The sequence below is a fragment of the Chanos chanos genome, chromosome 5 (genome assembly GCF_902362185.1).
Source record: "Chanos chanos chromosome 5, fChaCha1.1, whole genome shotgun sequence".
Taxonomy (NCBI): domain Eukaryota; kingdom Metazoa; phylum Chordata; class Actinopteri; order Gonorynchiformes; family Chanidae; genus Chanos; species Chanos chanos.
This window is the reverse complement of record NC_044499.1, coordinates 6,626,359-6,644,726: the sequence shown is the minus strand read 5'-3', so window position 1 is coordinate 6,644,726 and position 18,368 is coordinate 6,626,359. Positions and strand designations below refer to the sequence as shown.

The 18,368-nt window shown below is 40.1% G+C and overlaps 2 protein-coding genes across 2 annotated transcripts; one reads left to right on the top strand and one right to left on the bottom strand.

Moving 5' to 3' along the window:
- Positions 1-1,629: 1,629 nt before the first annotated feature.
- cenpl (centromere protein L) lies at positions 1,630-3,836 on the bottom strand. Its single transcript, XM_030775932.1, has 5 exons — positions 3,814-3,836; positions 3,199-3,358; positions 2,838-3,089; positions 2,178-2,729; positions 1,630-1,704 (listed from the first exon to the last, which is right to left on the bottom strand). Exons 1-5 carry the CDS (start codon positions 3,828-3,830, stop codon positions 1,630-1,632), a joined length of 1,056 nt encoding a protein of 351 aa, XP_030631792.1. The 5' UTR covers positions 3,831-3,836.
- Positions 3,837-4,533: 697 nt separating this feature from the next.
- Positions 4,534-14,187, top strand: dars2 (aspartyl-tRNA synthetase 2, mitochondrial). The gene is made up of 17 exons (XM_030775493.1): positions 4,534-4,741; positions 4,907-5,006; positions 5,191-5,257; positions 5,426-5,527; positions 5,687-5,782; positions 6,276-6,399; positions 6,487-6,533; positions 7,302-7,408; positions 7,873-7,942; positions 8,399-8,578; positions 8,827-8,934; positions 9,099-9,161; positions 10,035-10,187; positions 11,629-11,847; positions 12,335-12,445; positions 13,019-13,094; positions 13,832-14,187. Exons 1-17 carry the CDS (start codon positions 4,549-4,551, stop codon positions 14,020-14,022), a joined length of 2,007 nt encoding a protein of 668 aa, XP_030631353.1. The 5' UTR covers positions 4,534-4,548; the 3' UTR covers positions 14,023-14,187.
- The last annotated feature ends 4,181 nt before the right edge of the window (positions 14,188-18,368 follow it).

The window sequence follows — 18,368 nt, the reverse complement described above, 5'->3', positions numbered from 1 at the left end:
GAAGTAATGTACAGTATCCCTCTCTTTCAAGCAATTGCAGTCTAATGAAGGCAGTACAAGAATGGGATAAGTTTATTTTTTTAATCGTAGGTCACATAAAGAATCCGTTTGTGCACTTTAACCCGTTTTTTTTTTTTTTTTTTAGCAAGTTCAGCCACTGTTCACACAAAAGAAATGCAGTCGTGTAGGGCAACATGGTAAAAAGAATTAGAGCAGAGGTAATGAAATGTAACGTCTTATGCAACTGGGTTCTTAAGGCACGTCCTAAGAAATGAGAGCCTTCAATATATCACTGTATGTAAAACCTGCCCAAATATATATATCAAGAGCAAAACTGTTTCTATGACAACATGCATCCATTATGCTGAAAATGGAAACGTATCAAATGTTAATGCTGATTATTAAATATGCATTTGGAACCTGAGTTAGTAAGAGAGTCTACATCTGCCATAAGCGAACAATGTTTCTGTTGGGGCTATTTCCACTGTGTAACTCCAAGTGAGAATTGCTCATTTTGAAGATTAATGGTTTTGCTCCTTTCACATGTAAAGAAACAAAAAAAAATGATGTTTACATACTGTCCATTTATTTCAAACAAGCATTTAAACAACAACAACAATAAAAAAAAAGGAAGATTCAGCTTTTTGTATACGCATTGTCTGAAAGTTGAATTTGTATTCTCAATACCATAGGACTGGCACACTCAAAGATGGTTCATGAATGCATTTATGTACAATAATCTGTTAATATTCCTGTAAGAGCTGGAAGTCTTGATAAAAAAAAAAAATAGATTGTGAGGTTCTAGTTAAATGGACCTTTTTGTCTTTTTACAGAAAGATTGACTTCATGCAGTTAATAAAGAGACTTTTCAGTTGACCTCTGTGTTCCTGTATGTGATATTTATGAATTGTTAGAAAGGCAGTCTTTAAATATTCAAAAAAATACAAAGGGCCAAAAAAATGGCAAAAGCGACATTAGTTCTTAAGCTGGAAAAACCTCGGAGAATTTGCGAACTCTCTTTCCCACTGCATTAAGCCAGACCACTTTGCTGTTCTAATCTTCTCCAGGGTGGGATTTATAAAGACTGAGAACCTACAGATTGTGAGTTAGTGTAATTTCACCAGTATATGTAGCTGAATTTTCACTAAGACAAGAAAACAAACAAACAGGGGAGACATTTTTGTTTAAAGGTGAATATTAATCAGAACTTGATCTTCTTGTTCGAGTTGGTCTCGTGTTGAAAAAAAAAACACACACTTGCTGTGGATTTCTGGGAAAAGAGGCATTCATTTCATTACTGCTTTACCGTGCTGCCTGTTAGCACAACTGCCAACATGACAGGACTATGCTGACGTACTGTTCAACACTGCTCAGACTTACTGATCTGAAATCAGAATGAAACTGGAAAGAGTTAAACAAAACTGATCAAACGATACTCTTCATAATCAAGACAGTCAGGACAGACACACATACAAGACAGAAAAATAATAAATAGGAGTTTAGGAAACAAGATTAAAATCAGGAATATACAAAGTGTATTATCTATACATCTGTACATTTATTTAGACAAAAAAAAAAAACAAAACAAAAAAAACAGGCTATTTACAGATATAAAACATGCAGCAGAATTTAGATTGGCATTCTCAGAATGGCGCATTCTGTTAGCAGTGTCAGGACTGTGGGGATGTAGTTGCTGCAGGCAATCTAGAAAAAACAAAACCAACACATTTAGTACCATATTTATCGAGTGCCTCTTGTTAAAACATTTTGATCAGTTTCTTAGAAGCTTTAGAAGTTTTGGGTGATGATTTTAAACTGATAGGAGCTACGAAAGAATTAAATATGCCATATTTCAATTTTTCTCGATCACAGTGAATCTGTATCGCTGCAGACACTTATTTGGGGGTGTCTGTCTAGCTGCAATCGTTCCAAATTAAGATCTACTGCCGTGTAAAAAATTCTTTAGTTTGGCCAGACAACGAATGTGTAATTAGTTATTTAGAAAGCATGATAACGAATGATCCTTTAGACAGAAGGCCAAGGAAAATCTAGAAAACAATTCTTCCAGAACTCCTAGAACAAATCAAATTCCCTCAATTCTAAACCTATCTGCAAGCAGTGGATCTGGGGAAAAACAAAAAACAAAACAAAAAACTGTACACTAGATGAGAAAATACCTTAATCTTTCCATTGTGATGTGCAGATCCCAGGGAAGTGGAGACTTTCATGAGCGTTCCTGCAGACAGATAGATCCTAAAGTGTCTGAAGAAATGTGACTCCAGTCCCGTCATGAACCGGTTGACCTCCTCCAGACTGACTGTGTCATCCGCACTGTCCTCCTGATGGATGCTGTTCCACAGCTCCCAGACGTCCTGCGGGCTTAACCTGTACGATATATCCAAGGACGGATCAGTAGGAAGAGTCCAATCCAGCTTCAGGTATCTGATGTCAGTGGTGGGGTGACAACCCGTCCAGAGGACGGCGAGCCAGTTGAGGATGGTGGAGTTTAGAATGAGTGAGCGACAGTTACAGTCGAAAGTCCTCTCAAGCCAGGACTTAACCAGGGTTGTCAGAGCTTCCGGCCCATTGGTGCAAAACAAGGGCAGGCTGACGAAGTCGGGGGGCAGAGATCTGAGGTACTCAGGATCGCCATTAACGCAGGTCAGCCAACCGCTCCACACAACCTTTGGGACGTCCCCTGCCGCTGCAAACATGGGCTTGGAGTGAATCTGAAAGAAAGAGGGTCAAAGATACATAAATGAGACCTCACAATGAACTTCTGACAGACGGATGGGTACGTAGAATGTCATTTAAACGACAGCAGTGTTATTTCAAACCTGTATGAAAACAGTCTCTGCATCCTCTTCTGTCTCTGCCAGACCAAGAACTGTTGAAAACGTAACCTTAAACGTTGTCTCCGGACCAACTTCAACCGCAACACCCTGCTGCTTCTCGGCCATGATAAAAGCAGAAAGGTGCCGGGAGTATTGTTTCAGTTGTGTGTGTCTGAACCGGTACAGTGGTGTCACGTGCGACAGCTTCCATTCATTTTTCACCAAAAGGGCAACTTTCTCTGGGTCAACCTTCTCCTGTGGAATATAACAGAACAATATTGTCAAAATATGAATGACTAACACAGTCTAGCACTAACGCAAGCTAAGTGATATGAATAGTACTGTGTAAGCACCGGTTACTTACTGTGATGTTTCGTGACTTCGCGGCCTCTCTGCTGGTTGGTATCCTCACAATTGTTAACTGGCCAGGAGTGTACCAAAACTGAGAAGGAGGTTCAACGCAGCTTCGGCCATAACTCTTACTTCTTCGCTTAACAATCCTGCTAGCCGGTGTCTTCACGGCACTGACAAAACAACCAGAAATCAGGACTCTAGCTGCAATCCCACAATTCGAGACAAACGCTTCTCACTGTTTCAATGCAATGTTAGTCAACTCGTTAGTTAACATGTAAACAATTCGCTAGCAAAACTATATCACGCTTTGACAAGAGATAAGAAGTGCATTTAGCCAAAAATTCTTAGCTTTAACTTCACAATCGTTAGTTATGCAGTGTTCAGTATAGAATTATTTTAGTATTCTCGTATATTTTACTGTTCTAAATGTCCTGATTGACTCGTTTTTCTTGTCCCTGCTACGCTACACCAAACAAGTTGACTACTTTAACAAACAAGTTAGTAGAGTTAAATGTATGTAGCGTAGGTACAACAGTGTAAAACGGATTTTGTCTGTTACATTTCACCTCAGATATGAACCAAAAGTACAAGGTGAACAAAAAGCGACGACAATTTAGCAACCAACCTTCCGCGCCCCTCCATGACCGTCAACAACGCAGCCGAAAAATGGAGGAGAAAAAAATTTGAACCTCGCGCTTTCCCATCATGCAACAAAACTCTAGGAAGAGTAAGCAATCGCAGTTATGCGTGAACTTTATGGAATGTTGATTGTAAATAAATAGATTATGTACAGAAAATTAAAATAAATGTGTTGATTTTGAATTGGTAAATGATTTTTAAAAACGTAATCCACTATTACATATTTGGTTTGACAATAATGAAAAATAATCGGCAAGATGGATGATTGACTAGTATGGTCTGAGAGTTACGTGATGAAGTCATTCATAAGCATGAAACATTTGTACCATGTTGCAGTCTTGTAAATTACTGAATCTTAAAAGAAGACAATGTACATATGAACGTTTATCGTGTGTGTGTTTGTGTGGCCGTCGTACTTCATGCCATTGAGATCTGTAATCGGTGGCCAATGGTACATAGTTTTTGCGAGTATCTCGCAGGACTGGAGGACATGGATCGTAGCTAATTGTAATGAGAATATTTCTGGGTAACATGTACATAATTGACTTGGTGACACCATCAGCGTGTTAATTACGTAGGTGACCTCTCTTAGTGTAACTTTTTTTTGTATAGCTGGCTCATTCATGTCACAGGCTTGGCAGTTAATTTAGCAGCACGTTGTCTGTAAAGATAAAGAGGAAAGACCTTGTATATTTGACAGGTTCCCCACAAGATAGAAATAATGTCCCGCAAGTGCAACTCTTTGGTTCTGAACAGTGTCAGGCAGATGTTAATACAGCATCGTCATGGCATCACCGGAATCGCTAGGACAGCATTACTGACCTCCAGACGTCAGCGATGCGAGCCAAAACCTGGATTTACTTTCTCTGTCTGGACTATTGATCCTTTTAGAAACCTGTGCAGTTACACTTCAGGTAACGTAGCCTAACATTTTATGATAGAATTAGAATTCATGCTTGTTTTTTCAAGATTGGTTTCAAAATTCACGATTCAAGGCAGTCATATACATGGTCCCGCTTTGGACTTTAAATATTTACATCTTATGAATCCACCAGTAGTGCTTTTTTTTCCCTCTAAAGGTCAGAGCAGTTTCTCGTTGAGAAGTCACACCTGTGGAGAACTGAGATCCAGCAATATCGGACAAGAAGTTACGTTATGTGGCTGGGTTCAGTATCTGAGGTTTGATATTATACAAGCTAATTTAAAATACTTTATAGCTACAGTATTTTGAATCGGAATGTGTTTAATGGAATGTATTTAGGCTCTTTCCTAATCAAATCTAATCACCAGAGCGAATCTTCAAAACACTTCAGCGTGATGCTGTGTTAATAAACATTTTTCTTTGTATCTGTTGTTCTGACAGACAGGATTTCTTTGTGATTCTGAGAGACTTCAGTGGTTTGACGCAAATTCTGATCCCACAAGATGAGGTATTAATAATATTTCAACAAATGTTAAAATAAATGTTTTTTTAGTGTGTCAGAGGGCATCTCCTATTGTGTCTTACGTTTAATTTGCTTTATTCCGATTGAAGAGCATCTGTGAACTGCCTTTAAACTAGCGCATTTTGCTCTTGATGTTATCCTTTCCATCGTTAGTCCAACCATGAGCTGAAGAAAGCCTTTTCTGAACTGACCTTAGAGTCTGTCATCATGGTCAAAGGGAGAGTGAAACGCCGCCCAGAGGGCCAGGAGAATGAGGTGTGTCTGAGGTCTTCATTACCTGCATCACATGCACATAGTCTCTCAATATTGTATAAAGTTGAACAGTAAATGTGGAATCCCTTACCACAGTCCTGACGACATGCTTGAATGAAATGGTGAAATACGCTGTGTTTTTACACATACTATCTATTCCAGAAAATGCCTACAGGCGAAATCGAAGTCTGCGCTCAGAGCATGGAAGTACTGAACATCTGTCAAAAGTTACCTTTTGAGATTAAGAACTTTGTCAAAGTAAGTTTATCGACCGTCACATTTCAGTATATTGAAGAATTAAGAGTTATCAGCATTGGTCGAAAGAGTATCTTGTCTTCATACAAGATGAACAACAACATATCTTTTTTTTTAATAGCTCATATGCTGTTTATCTTTTTTTCTCCCTGTGAATTCTGTGGTGTAGTGATTAGACTACTGGTGCTCACCCAAGTCAGTGGATTTTGAAGAGCTAGTAAATTATGCATTAGACGAGAGATAATTGGGAAGTTCACACAGAGTTTCGGGTCAAGGGTGTACCTGCTAATTTGTGTTTAATGGGAGCCTTTTCTTTGACATTTAGAAGTGAATTATCTGACACATGAGGGCAGCTTTTTTTTCTCTCTTTCAGTTGGGTGCCTCATTTTAATATTAAATTGTTGAACCGTGATTAAACCTGGATTAGACCACCCTAGCGTGTGGCTAGCTAAAATGCAACCCTTCTTTGGCGTTAAAATAATTTCTTATTCCACAGAAATCTGAAGCTCTCCGGATGCAGTACAGATATCTTGACCTGCGCTCTTCTCAGATGCAATATAACTTAAGACTGCGATCTCAGCTGGTAATGAAAATGAGAGAGTACCTTTGCAATTTTAATGGTACGTCCATCAGAAATGCTACTCTCGTCAGGGTACAGATACACTGCTTCTGTTTTTCATAAACTCATGGAAATTGTGTTGATGTAGGATTTGTGGATGTGGAAACGCCGACTTTATTTAAAAGGACTCCAGGGGTAAGCAATGTCTCTGTCTCCATAACATCTTCAACATAATTTACAGGCAGTGTGACTTAACCATCCTGCCCATGGTTTCATTTGATTTAGCTCATGAAGTTGATCATTAAATAAAGAAAATGTATAATGTGCATTTGTATTGTTCATTCATTTAAAAATATTCACATAATCACAAGCCCACTATCTTTTGTGGTGGTTTTCGCCCCTTTTCACCTCAAAATTCAGCAGTAGCCAATTTCCTTTGTATTTGTATTTCTGTGCCTCATCACTAGCACAACCCCTAGGCTGGCAGGGGAGGGGAGGGTATAGACTGACAAATACCCCATCCAGTACATGTGGGGGGGGGTCACCAGCCTCTTCTTTTCACCAGACGGTGAAGGACTAGTCAGGGCAGCTGTAATGTATGTAGAGGGTCGCAATGTGCTCCCCAATTCCGATCACCACAAATCTGGTGCCTTGACCTACCAGTGGGAGGAGCTGTGGCAGTAATAGCGAGACAATCCCCTGCCGGTGTACTGCCCATGAACAACACTAATTACGTTTGTGTGTACATCTGGCCAAGCCAGAGGCACCACTACCAGGGACCGAACCCAGGTCTCTGCGACGGTGGGCCAGTGTCGTTTTTTCTGTTGCTCCACCTGAGCTCCCGAGCCCCCTTTCGGTACTTATTCTGAGAACCTCTTCATTAATGGAAATAAGCTCTGGAAGTGGAAACTGCGATCTCTGAGATACAGCAGGAGTCTACCTAACTGTTTTCCTGCTCCTCAGGGTGCCAGGGAGTTTTTAGTGCCGTCTGGAGAGCCCGGAAGATTTTACTGTTTACCTCAGAGTCCCCAGCAATTCAAACAGTTACTAATGGTAGCTGGCGTCGACAGGTAGGAAAACAAACTTTTTATGGTCTTTCGATGGGTTTTTTTTTTTTTGCCTTCAATATATGTCTTGTTGCTTATCTGTACAAACTGATTCTCCAGACTCATCAAGAGAAATGCAGGGGAAGGCACATGTGTTTTTAAGCACAACTTAAATATATCATATTTACAGTATTTTTATGTTATGTTATATAAATGTTATGTTGTATAACATATATTATATATGTTATATATATTTTTATGTTATGTTATATAAAACCAAATTGGATGAAAACCATGTTGGCTTCGTATTAGGTGTAAGGGAGGAAAAAAAAAAGAAAAAAAAACTCTCTACTCTCGCTGTCTGGTAATGGAAATGCCCAATTTAAAAAAAAAAAAGAAAAGAAAAGAAAAGGAAAAAAAAAAGAAAGAAAAAAGCCATTATTGATCCCGGCACACTCTGATCTGTGTCTGATTTGCTCTGGTGTCAGGTACTTTCAGCTGGCGCGCTGCTATAGAGATGAGGGTTCCAAGCCTGACAGACAGCCCGAATTTACACAGGTAATGATGTGATAAAGGCTGAGAGGGGAGACGGGCCATGGCACATCTGAGGGGGGGGGGGATGAACGCAGATGAACACTGAACGGTCGTAATGATGTGCCGCTTTCTCGCTCCCGCGCGCTAAGCTAGCTCTGCTAATAGGCTTAGCTCGGAGCCCGCTTCCAATAAAAGAACTACATTTTCAGATTTCTGTCAGCCCACCAAGGCCGTTTTAATAAGGAGACAGTTTCGCTGGCTTCTTCTGGAAGTGTCAGCATTATCAGTGTGTACAAAATTATTTACGTGACCAGTTTGGTTTATGGGGTATACCTCAACCAGTCACACACTGTTGTTTATTTTCATGGCACATTAACATGAAGTAATAAATACATATAGAACAATCATTTCAAATTAGGCTTTTGGTCTGTTAAGAGCTTTAGCCAGTCAGGTCCTGTGTATCTGTGTTTGTATTCTCAGGTGGACATTGAGATGTCCTTTGTAGACCAGGCTGGAATCAGGACATTGATCGAGGGATTAGTCCAGTACTCTTGGCCAGAGGACAAGGGTACAATCAACATCCCTTTTCCATCCATGACCTATGAGGAAGCCATGAGAGACTACGGAGTAGACAAACCTGACACCAGATTTGGAATGAAGGTAAACATATCACAGAGTGAACTGCAGCGATTGATTTCCACACCATACTTTTTCTCTTAATGAATGTGAGTACACTCTCTGCTTTCTGTCTGTGGTGAATAAATAAATAAACACTGTCACGTGCCAAGCTGCTTTAAGAAATATCTATAAGTCATTTTTATGTCAGTATCTTGTTCAGTTTATGTTATGAGAGAAAGCATAATTCAGGGAATGTTTCTTATAGATTCTCTTTTTTTTTGTATGTGTAGCTTGTTGATGTAAGCGAAGCATTCCGGAACTCTGAGATCAGGTTCCTCAGGGACGCTCTCGACCAATCAGGAGGCTGTATTCAGGCCATCTGTGTTCCGGAAGGAGCAGTAAGTGCTGCAGAGCGTGGGCCCTGCTAATATCTCAGCCAAAAAAACCCCCCAAAAAACAGTGAACTCGGTTGAACTCCCTCTTTCAAAACACTTTTCAATTTGTTAAAAGGTAAATTCACACTGAAGTAGAAGTTAACTGTATTGTGTTGTTTCATTTACAGAACCACCTGAAAGGGAAGGACTTGGAGTTGCTTAAACAAACAGCTAAGACCCAGTTCAATCAGGTATGGTGTTTTAGTGTGTGTGTTTGTGTTTTTGTGTGTGTGTGTGTGTGTTTCTTTCACCATGCGCTCCCCAACCAGGAACACTGCCTCCTCTTAAAATGCTCATGGCAATGGTAGACTCAGACAGCACTTATCAAATATTCATCTAAAAACTAGTCAATAAGTCAAGATTGTGCTGTAAAAGACTCAAACATAGGCACGTGGACTACTTAGCCCGTGGCAAAGGTAGACCTCACTCAAGGCTTACAACCTACAGAAATCAACTCATAGAGAAAGAGTGCAAAATTATTAGAATTCTGAAGATGCTTCTGTAATAAACAGTCATGTGTCTAAACATGTAATTACCAATTAAGTTTGTACTGAAATATGCATACAGATTTTTCATGTCTTGTAGGTAGCTGTTTATAATGATTTTTTTTTTTTTTTTTTGCTTCTGTTCAACTTTCAATAATTATGACACCGGAAGAGGCAACATGCGCTTCTCTCCTTCAACTCTGAGTCTTTTCTGATGCTGTATCATGCTAAAGCGGTGTTACTGAATGTGGCCAAAACAGCCTCTAGTTTCACTTCCTGTTTTACACTGTTTTGCACAGTGTTTGCTGTCGGGGAAAAATAAATGATATGTGATATGCGATGATGATTCAAATAATAGTAGAGGAAGAAAAATGTCTTCAAACAGTTGGGAAAAACTGTTATATTTCCATATAGTCAAAAGATGACTGCATTTAAAGTGTACTCTATGCCAAATTATCCCTCCTAGATATTGAAGTTATATGAAATGTTGTGGTAACAAACTTGTTATCACTCCTCATTTGAATCATCCTGATCTATGCATATTTCTGTTTTTTGTTTTTTTGGTTTTTTTTTCTTCAGGAAGTGAGCGTGGTGTCGGTGAGGCCAGATGGTTCGGTGAAATCTCCCTTCAGCCGTCTCCTGTCTGACGGAGCCAGGCGGCAGCTGCTCCAGATGGTCCAGGCCAAAGCTGGAGACCTGATTCTCATTACGGCCGGACCCCTGGAAGGCGCGGTGGGTACGGCTCGCGTTCGGCCCGCTTTCCACTCTCTGGATCCCCCGGGTTCATCGCCCGTGCTGTTTAACAAACCCATTAAGCATCATCAAGCCCGGCTGACATGTATTTGAAACAAACACAGCTGGTACCTCTAAATATGGTCAAACACAAAACTGCGCGATAGGAGGCTCTTTAATAGTGGCGTAACGGTGATCCAGACTGAAGAGCCAGGCCAAAGATACAGAAATCTATTTTCTATTTCAAAGACCCGTTGTTTAGGCTATTGTTAGGGACACAGGACCTCCATAAGATTGGTATTTTAAAGCAGTGTAGCTTTGGCAGGGAGTGAATTTGAACTTCATCTAATCTCTCAGTGTTCAGATTCTGTCTCTGTTTTTTTTTTTCTTTTTTTTTTTTTTCTTTTTTTGCCTCTTTGCTCTTTCGGGGCGAGTACAGATGGTTTGTTTGGCTCCGTGTGAAATAGCTGTTTTGTCCGAAAGCACAGATCTTGAAAATGGCACAGGATCAATGGCAAAGCTTTGTTGTTGGAGTATGTGTTGAGAATTGTGATGGTCAGAGACGAACAGAGGGAAAGGAGGGTTGAAACTCTCCAGCACAGAAAAACACAGAGAGAGAGAGAGAGACAGACTTACCCAAATCCTGCTGCGTTTAAGACCTAATCAGCTTTAACCAGTCTTTTAGTTTATGACTCTGGTAAATAACAAAAAAGAAAAAACATGAAAGTACACTGCTATATCTGCTTAAGTTTATCATTTTGCTCTGTTCTGTCATGTTTCATGTAATGATGCTTTGATCATTACACACTATAAATGCATGAATGCAGTTTAATATGCAGTTTGTATCTAGTAGCAATAGCAGTTACTAGAGTCACTTTATGAACATATCGTTATTCAAGACAGTTCAATAAAGCATAACCAGTTTAGTTTGATGCATATTAATGGGATCTTCAGTAGCTTAGGTATTTGAACTCAGTACTAGATACTGAGTATACTAATGTGTTTTATTCACAAATTGTTTCACTCATCACCACATCACTCACATTATTATTATTAATAGCAGCAGCAGTAGTTGTAGTAGTAGTAGTAGTAGTAGTAGTAGTAGTAGTTGTGGTATAAGTATTACTACTACTACCATTACTACTACTTTTCCTACTACAAGCAATAATAATAATGATAATGATAATTATAATCACCACCAGCATCGTCATCATCACAATTATTACCTTTAAATAAAACGCAGGTGACCGTGATTCAACATCTACCCATTTTGTGCTTTCTGTACTGTAATACTGTTGTACACACAGACCATTCAGTCACTCTGTTCATTATTATGAACATGACACGGTCATTATTACGTAATTCCATCATTAATCCCATTTGCCCTGTGTGTGTGTGCGTGTGTGTGCGTGTGTGTGCGTGTGTGTGTGTGCGTGTGCAGCGGCCAGCATTGGGGAAGCTGAGACTGCAGTGCGCTGAGTTGCTGGAGGGGCACGGTGTGACCGTGCGAGACCCCTCTGTCTTTCACTTCCTGTGGGTGGTGGACTTTCCCCTCTTTCTGCCCAAAGAGGACGCCCCGGACGAGCTGGAGTCCGCCCATCACCCTTTCACTGCTCCTGTTCCCGAGGACGCCCACCTGCTGTACACCCAGCCCCACAAGGTTAGCCTCTGCCCTCTTCATCTTAATGACACAGCTTATATCATCAGTAAAACTGGTCCTGTGTTCTAGAAGGCACCGTGTGTAAGCTGTATGGAAATGCTTTTCTGTAAGGAACTGTATTCTTGTTGTGCTCCTCATGTAAACATGTTTGTGTAAGTGTCGGACTCCCTGTTTCAAAGTAACGTCACGTACTGACAACGAAAGTCGTTTTTTGCATTTACTTATTTCTGTGTTTTTTTTTTGTTTTGTTTTTTTTCGTTCGTTCATCTTTGTTCTCGCTCTTTCTTTAAATCTTAACTTTAGAACTCATGGGCTTCATTTGACCAGAGTTTGATCCAGTCAGTTTTATTTAAGTTTTAAAGCCACCCTTTTTTTTTTTCCTTTAATCCTTTCCGCTGGTGCAGCACACACACACACACACACACACACACAGAGGCACACTGCTTCACTCCCTCTCTCTCTCTCCGTCTCTCACCTGTGGTGGCAGGTACGTGGCCAGCATTATGACCTGGTGTTGAACGGCTGCGAGATTGGGGGAGGCTCCATCCGGATTCACAGCGCCTCCGAGCAGCATCACGTCTTAGCGACTGTCCTCAAGGTAATGGAACGGGAGAACGTGAGGAAACCGGAGGAATGCAAAACAGCTTCGGCCTGAGCGCCGTTCACTTTAACCTCCCTCGCTTTCAGCCGAACGTTAAGTTTCAGTCAGCCTTTTTTTTTTTTTTTCCTTTAAAGGTTTCAGTATGCGCAACACGATCACTAAACACAGTCGCTGTTTTTTTTCGTTTTTTTTTTCAGCAAGTCTAGAGCCGGGATAACATGATGTCTCAACCAGGTTTTGAGTAAACAACCGCTTCAAGCCATGTCGGTTGTTTTAGATGAATTCTTCAAGTGCTTTATCTATGTACGATAAAAAAAAAAAAACTGTGAAGCTTTTGTTGTGATATTACAAAGATTTTTCACAGCAAGTAAGGCTGTGAAAGTACCATTGATATTTTTTTTTCTCAGTTACTGTACAAGAAGTTATTTCATTTAACTTTGCCCCAAAACGTTCTCAAACGATAACGCTTACCGAATCTATTTAACAGCTGTAGTTAGCAGAAAGTCCTTTGCTTCAGGTATAGGATTTTAATTGTTTTTTTTTTTTGTTTTTTTTTTTACTGTGTTTCAGGAGGATCCCTCTCTCTTGTCTCATCTTTTGGAGGCTTTGGATTCTGGTGCTCCCCCACACGGTGGAATTGCCCTCGGTACACGAAAACAAACATATTCAAGAAACTGAAAAAAACATACCCGTTTTAGAACTGCAGTAGGGTTTGCAGTCGGATAGGTTTAAATCAATAGCATGCAGATGAAACGAGAGGCATGCCGCACGGTAGTTTGAAAAGCATGGGGGGGGCAAGAACTGTATTGATTTGAATGAAACTTTTATAGAGTGTCAGCATACACTGTGAAGAACATTCAAGGGGATTTAGGTTTTCCAAGGAAGAAAAATTGCATCTGGGAACAGATGCTGCAGGACAGCTGTGACAGTGGCACTTCAAGAAGTTATTATCTTCTCGTATTAGCCGTTAAAGCGGAACTTGGCGCGCTCGAGTTGAAATTGATTGTAAAGCAGGGGTTCCATAGCAGCAGTGTTTCTGTTCAAGGACTCGAGACCGAATCGGGGAGAGGAGAGTTTAGATTTCCACAAGATATCAGTGAAGAGAGCACACCAGAGTAGAATTCGCCAGCTGGGTTTGCGTCTTTGCCTGTGAGCCGCGTAGAGTTACTTTGTATGCGCTGCAGTGGTTAGCAGATAACACTTTATTTTACAGTTATATTTCTTTTCCATGTTTGTTTTTGTTTTGTTTTTTTTTTTTGCGATTGAGGTGAAATAATTCTTCTTTTGCTATCCTCTTGAATGAAGTTCTTCTGAAGTCAAAACACTACAGAGTGACTTGACCCCCCCCCCCCCCCCCCTCCGTTTTTCTTTCTTTCCCCTCAGGGCTGGATCGGCTCGTGTCCATCATCGTTGGTGCTCCCAGCATCAGGGATGTCATCGCTTTCCCGAAATCGTTCCGAGGTCACGACCTTATGAGCCGAGCCCCCGATTTTGTCTCCGAAGAGGAGCTGAGGCCGTACCATATCTCAGTGACGTGGCCGAAGGCAAACGAAAGCGACCAGCCAGACAAATAGACCTCATCTTGACATATTCCTTCTGTCCGCTTCTGTCTGTGGGATTATGGGAAAACTCCGCTTCGGCAGAAACTGCCATTTCATGTTCGCCTGTGTCTTTCAGAGGGGGACTTGTCTCCCTCAGCCTGACTATCTCCAATAAAACTCCAATGGACTTTTCAAACAGAGATATGTGTTTTAAGGGTGTAATCATCTCCGAAATCAGGGACATCAGGAACATTATTAATCTTATATTATGAATCATCTATGAAGTGGTGGCATAAAGCAGTCATCGCTTTCTGTCATTTTTATTGATTTTTTTTTTTTTAAATATATATCCTATTCAAAATCACTGGTCTTAGTTTGTTCGTTTATTTGTGAGTCTTGCACTTGTTGGCTGAGGAGAATCTAGACTATTCCAACAGGGGGTAGCGTTGTTCCACAGAAATGCTAGCTAAGCTTCTCTCTGCAGTAACTTCATAACTGGGCAACATTGTTTTGTTGAAGAAGCTGGGCAGAAATGAATGTAAACATGTTAGCAGCCTCAGTATGGATGTATAAAGTGTACGGTCAGAACAAAAAAACGTAGTATCAGATGGAAAAGCCCGTTGAGTAATTTAGTTCTGTTCTTGAGCAATTTCCCCTGTGTAAAGCACCATTTTGCTGTCTGTTTGCTGCCTGCCCACTCTGCCACCTTTGCTAGGAGACGGTTGCTAACGCGGGTAGGCTTGTGTGTTCACGTTAATGCGTAATGCTTTAAAAATACAGAGAGCCAACACATCCAGCCTCTGCTGTCTCCTGCGTTCCCCTCAGACCAAAAGGTGGAAATGCTAGAGGAAAGGAAAGAGCCTTCATCCTGTCTTTGTCCTTGTGTCCTCAATGCCACTGGCACACACACACACACGGAGAGGTTTAAAACATTTTTTTTTATTTCACCTCACTCGATGAACTGAGAGGAATGCTCTACTTGATCCAGGTGAAGGTAAAGTTTGTCATATGAGCACCTACACTGGCAGGAACAAGGTTAGTATTACTGATGTTGTCCCAAAAAAAACTGGCTGGTTGGTATCTAAAGGAATTCTTGATTCGGCCTCTAGAAGAATTCTCTCTGTTAGTCATACGGTGGTTCACACACAGGAAAAAAAAAAAAGGCAGCCAAACAGGGGCTGCCAGAAGCACATCACAAACAGACAAGGGGAACTGGAGGACAGGAAAGATTCTCCTTTAACTAACTTGTTGGAGTTTGCATGCGGTCACACCCTCTAGCTTCACCACAGAGGAAGTGTAATTATAATGGCTTCCAACCGAGAGGCTTTTTTTCCCCAGTCTAATTTGTCTCTATGTAATTCTCAGTATTTTATAATCTCTGGGGACAGCAGTCTTTGGAGATTAAGACAAGCGGATATGGTCGAGAGGAAGGACCCTTAGGTAGCTCGATCATATGCCAGAAGATAATAAGCTCTCCGACAATGTTCTCTTTTGTCTCTCTTGAGCATCTTTAAAGGGCTTCACACTCAATCTTAATTTAACCTATAAAATTATGCTTGCTAAACTTTATCACAAGAGAATACTCCATGTTTAGCTCAAGATATGCTCATAATTTAAAATTGCAACAATAGTTTACACATTTCATTCGGCTTTGATAGATAAAAGGTGTTTTTTTTTTCTTTCTTTCATTTTTTAAAATGTGAGAGATGAACAAGCAAACAGACATACAAAAATAGACATGTTTTGAGATAATGAGTTCCATATTGTGAGAGCATTAGCTTTCCATTTAATGACACAGCTATTTGCAGTAGGAGAACAGGAATGTGAAAAGCAATTAGGTGAAAATGGGGCTATTGCTGAGATCATATCTTCATTTCAAAGAGCATGATATGAATATTAAAGAGATTTCTTTTTCTGAATACCAATATTACATTTTATTTTATTTTTTTTCATAGGGCTCATTGATGAGTTCCTGAGAATTCTCTGGGGATTATTCAGAAATTTCCAGAGAAAAGCTGACACTTTGTTTTCAGGTACCAGTCTGTGCACTGGGGGGTGGGGGGGGGGGGGGGGGTGTTTACTAAGTCCAGCGAGGGGCGTAACCCAACTGTCTCAATGTAAGCATTGAGACATTACCACGCTGCATTTTACCTTAGGTTATGGTTGGAGTTAAATTCAACTGGCCAGTCACATATGTGGCTATGGTAACATCTGTTAACATGTGTGCAATCAGATATCAAGTCCCTTTGTCTCTGAGTAAAAGTTTGCAGTCGAGCAGTGGAAAGGAATACCAGCACTGAGGTGTCAAGTTCCACTGTTTGAATTCAACTGTTTGAATACATAAAATTGCAGCTTTTTAATCTGAATAAACCCCGCAGAGCGTGAAGCCACGCGCTCTCTCTCTCTCTCTTGCTCTCTCTTTCTCTCTGTTTCAAACACTAGGACATACAAGGCGGAAGGTTTAAGCATGATTACAAGAGTGGAGTCTCTGTGTTGGCACAGAGATTCTCAGTCTATTACATCCACTGGGACAGAAAAAAAAAAATCAGGAGAGTTCAAAAAGGCAATGGGGTAGAATTATTTAAAGGTACAGTACTGTGTCAAGCCATCCTCTCCTTATTAAGACTCATTAAGTGTGGCTAGCTGGCAGATTCCCTGGGGCCAGAGAGAAGATTGCATTAATGATGTCTCACCAAGCTAATAGTAGTCTGGCAAGTTTTAGCTCAGCCTACATATTCATGTGGCACCCACTTGATTTACCCTCAATTTTTTTTTTCCAGAACATTCTACATGCTTGTGGACTATTAGAGTGACGCATTGTGACGTACACTACGAAGTAAAAGCGAAATCCAATCCGTAACTTGAGTATAAAAAATTATATTCAATTTATATTTTGACATTTATATTTTATATTTGTATTTTTTTTTTCAAGAGTCATACACTTTGAAATGTGAAACTTTTTGCAGTTTGACAGAAATCATTCATGTTCCTGTTTAATAACTAAGATTTGAAAGTAAGCTAGATCCTCTAAAAAAAAAAATTGTTTTCAGCTAGTCCAGTAACAGATGAAAAAAAAAAAATTGTTTGAAAATGACCAGTATTTTCCACGGCTAAAGCTGTTTCATTTTGGCCGGGCCGGCGTTGAGATGATTGAATCTTTTATACGTTTGTTGTCTCCTCCTGACTGAAACGACTAAGATATTGGTTTCGTTTCCCTCATTCTATCAAGCTATTTTCAGGTTTGAATAATAGATTCAGTGTCTGTCATGCCTCTTTGTGCCATTTTGTGTAAATATTTAAGCAGCTTTCCGTAACACAGTATGCTAAGGGATTCACCATAGAGAACACAGTAGCTATAGTATTCTGAGCGGGGAAAAAAAGATGAAGAGGAAGAGGAAGAAAAAGAGGCCCACACATAATGTCAATGTTTAATTTTGCGCTCCAGCAACTGACTAAAAAAGGAGCAATAACATTGACAAATTAGAGAGATCTCAAATCGGATATATGATCAATACAGGATGTGATCTGATGTACAGGGAGTTGTTGTTAGTCATTGCAATTTAGAAACCGGTAACCAATAGATGGAAAGATAGATGAATATATACATTTCCCCTTTTTACCGTACTTGTTTACGCCAATGGAGCTAAAACTTAGAGTTTTTCTTTGCCGGAGCTTGACTTAATTATGCTTTACTTCAGACGTTGAAAACACTGATATAATTCTGGAAATGTAGTATTTCTGTCTGGTCGAGCTTTTCTTAGGGAACACTAAACTTTTCAATTATTATAGGATAAAATCAACACTGACAACCAGCTGGTGACACCTGTCCCTTTCTAAATGACAAACCCCCCCCAAAAAACAGAAACAGATTGGAATGAAGATCAGTTGCTTCCGGCAATATCTACAAAGTGGCAAACTCACATCAGAAAAGTTTTAGTCTTTCTTCTGTTTCAGTTCACATCTAACACCTTCAGAGAATCTTTGGAGAGTGCTGTCTTTGAACATTTTTTTTAAAAAATTTGATAGATACTTGTGTCTGGCACCAAGACACCGACATGACAGAATGTGAATGCACACCACATGGGTGAAGTACTTTCTTCAGAGTTTGGTACAAATATATGAGATTACAGTCCATGCATAATACAATAGTTTTCTGAGATGCATTTTGATAGTGAGATTTGGTTATTGATACAGATCCCCAGCTGTCGTAATTGAATTTTCGTGCTTGAGATTTAGACAGCAATAGATTTTGGACTAGATTTTAAACTGATGTGTACAGGTCTCTCAAGTTTTATTTACAAAAGGAAAGAAAATTGCAACGCCTAATCCAAATCGTACATTTCCAAATTGAACGACTGTGAAAGCAATCAGTCGCTTAA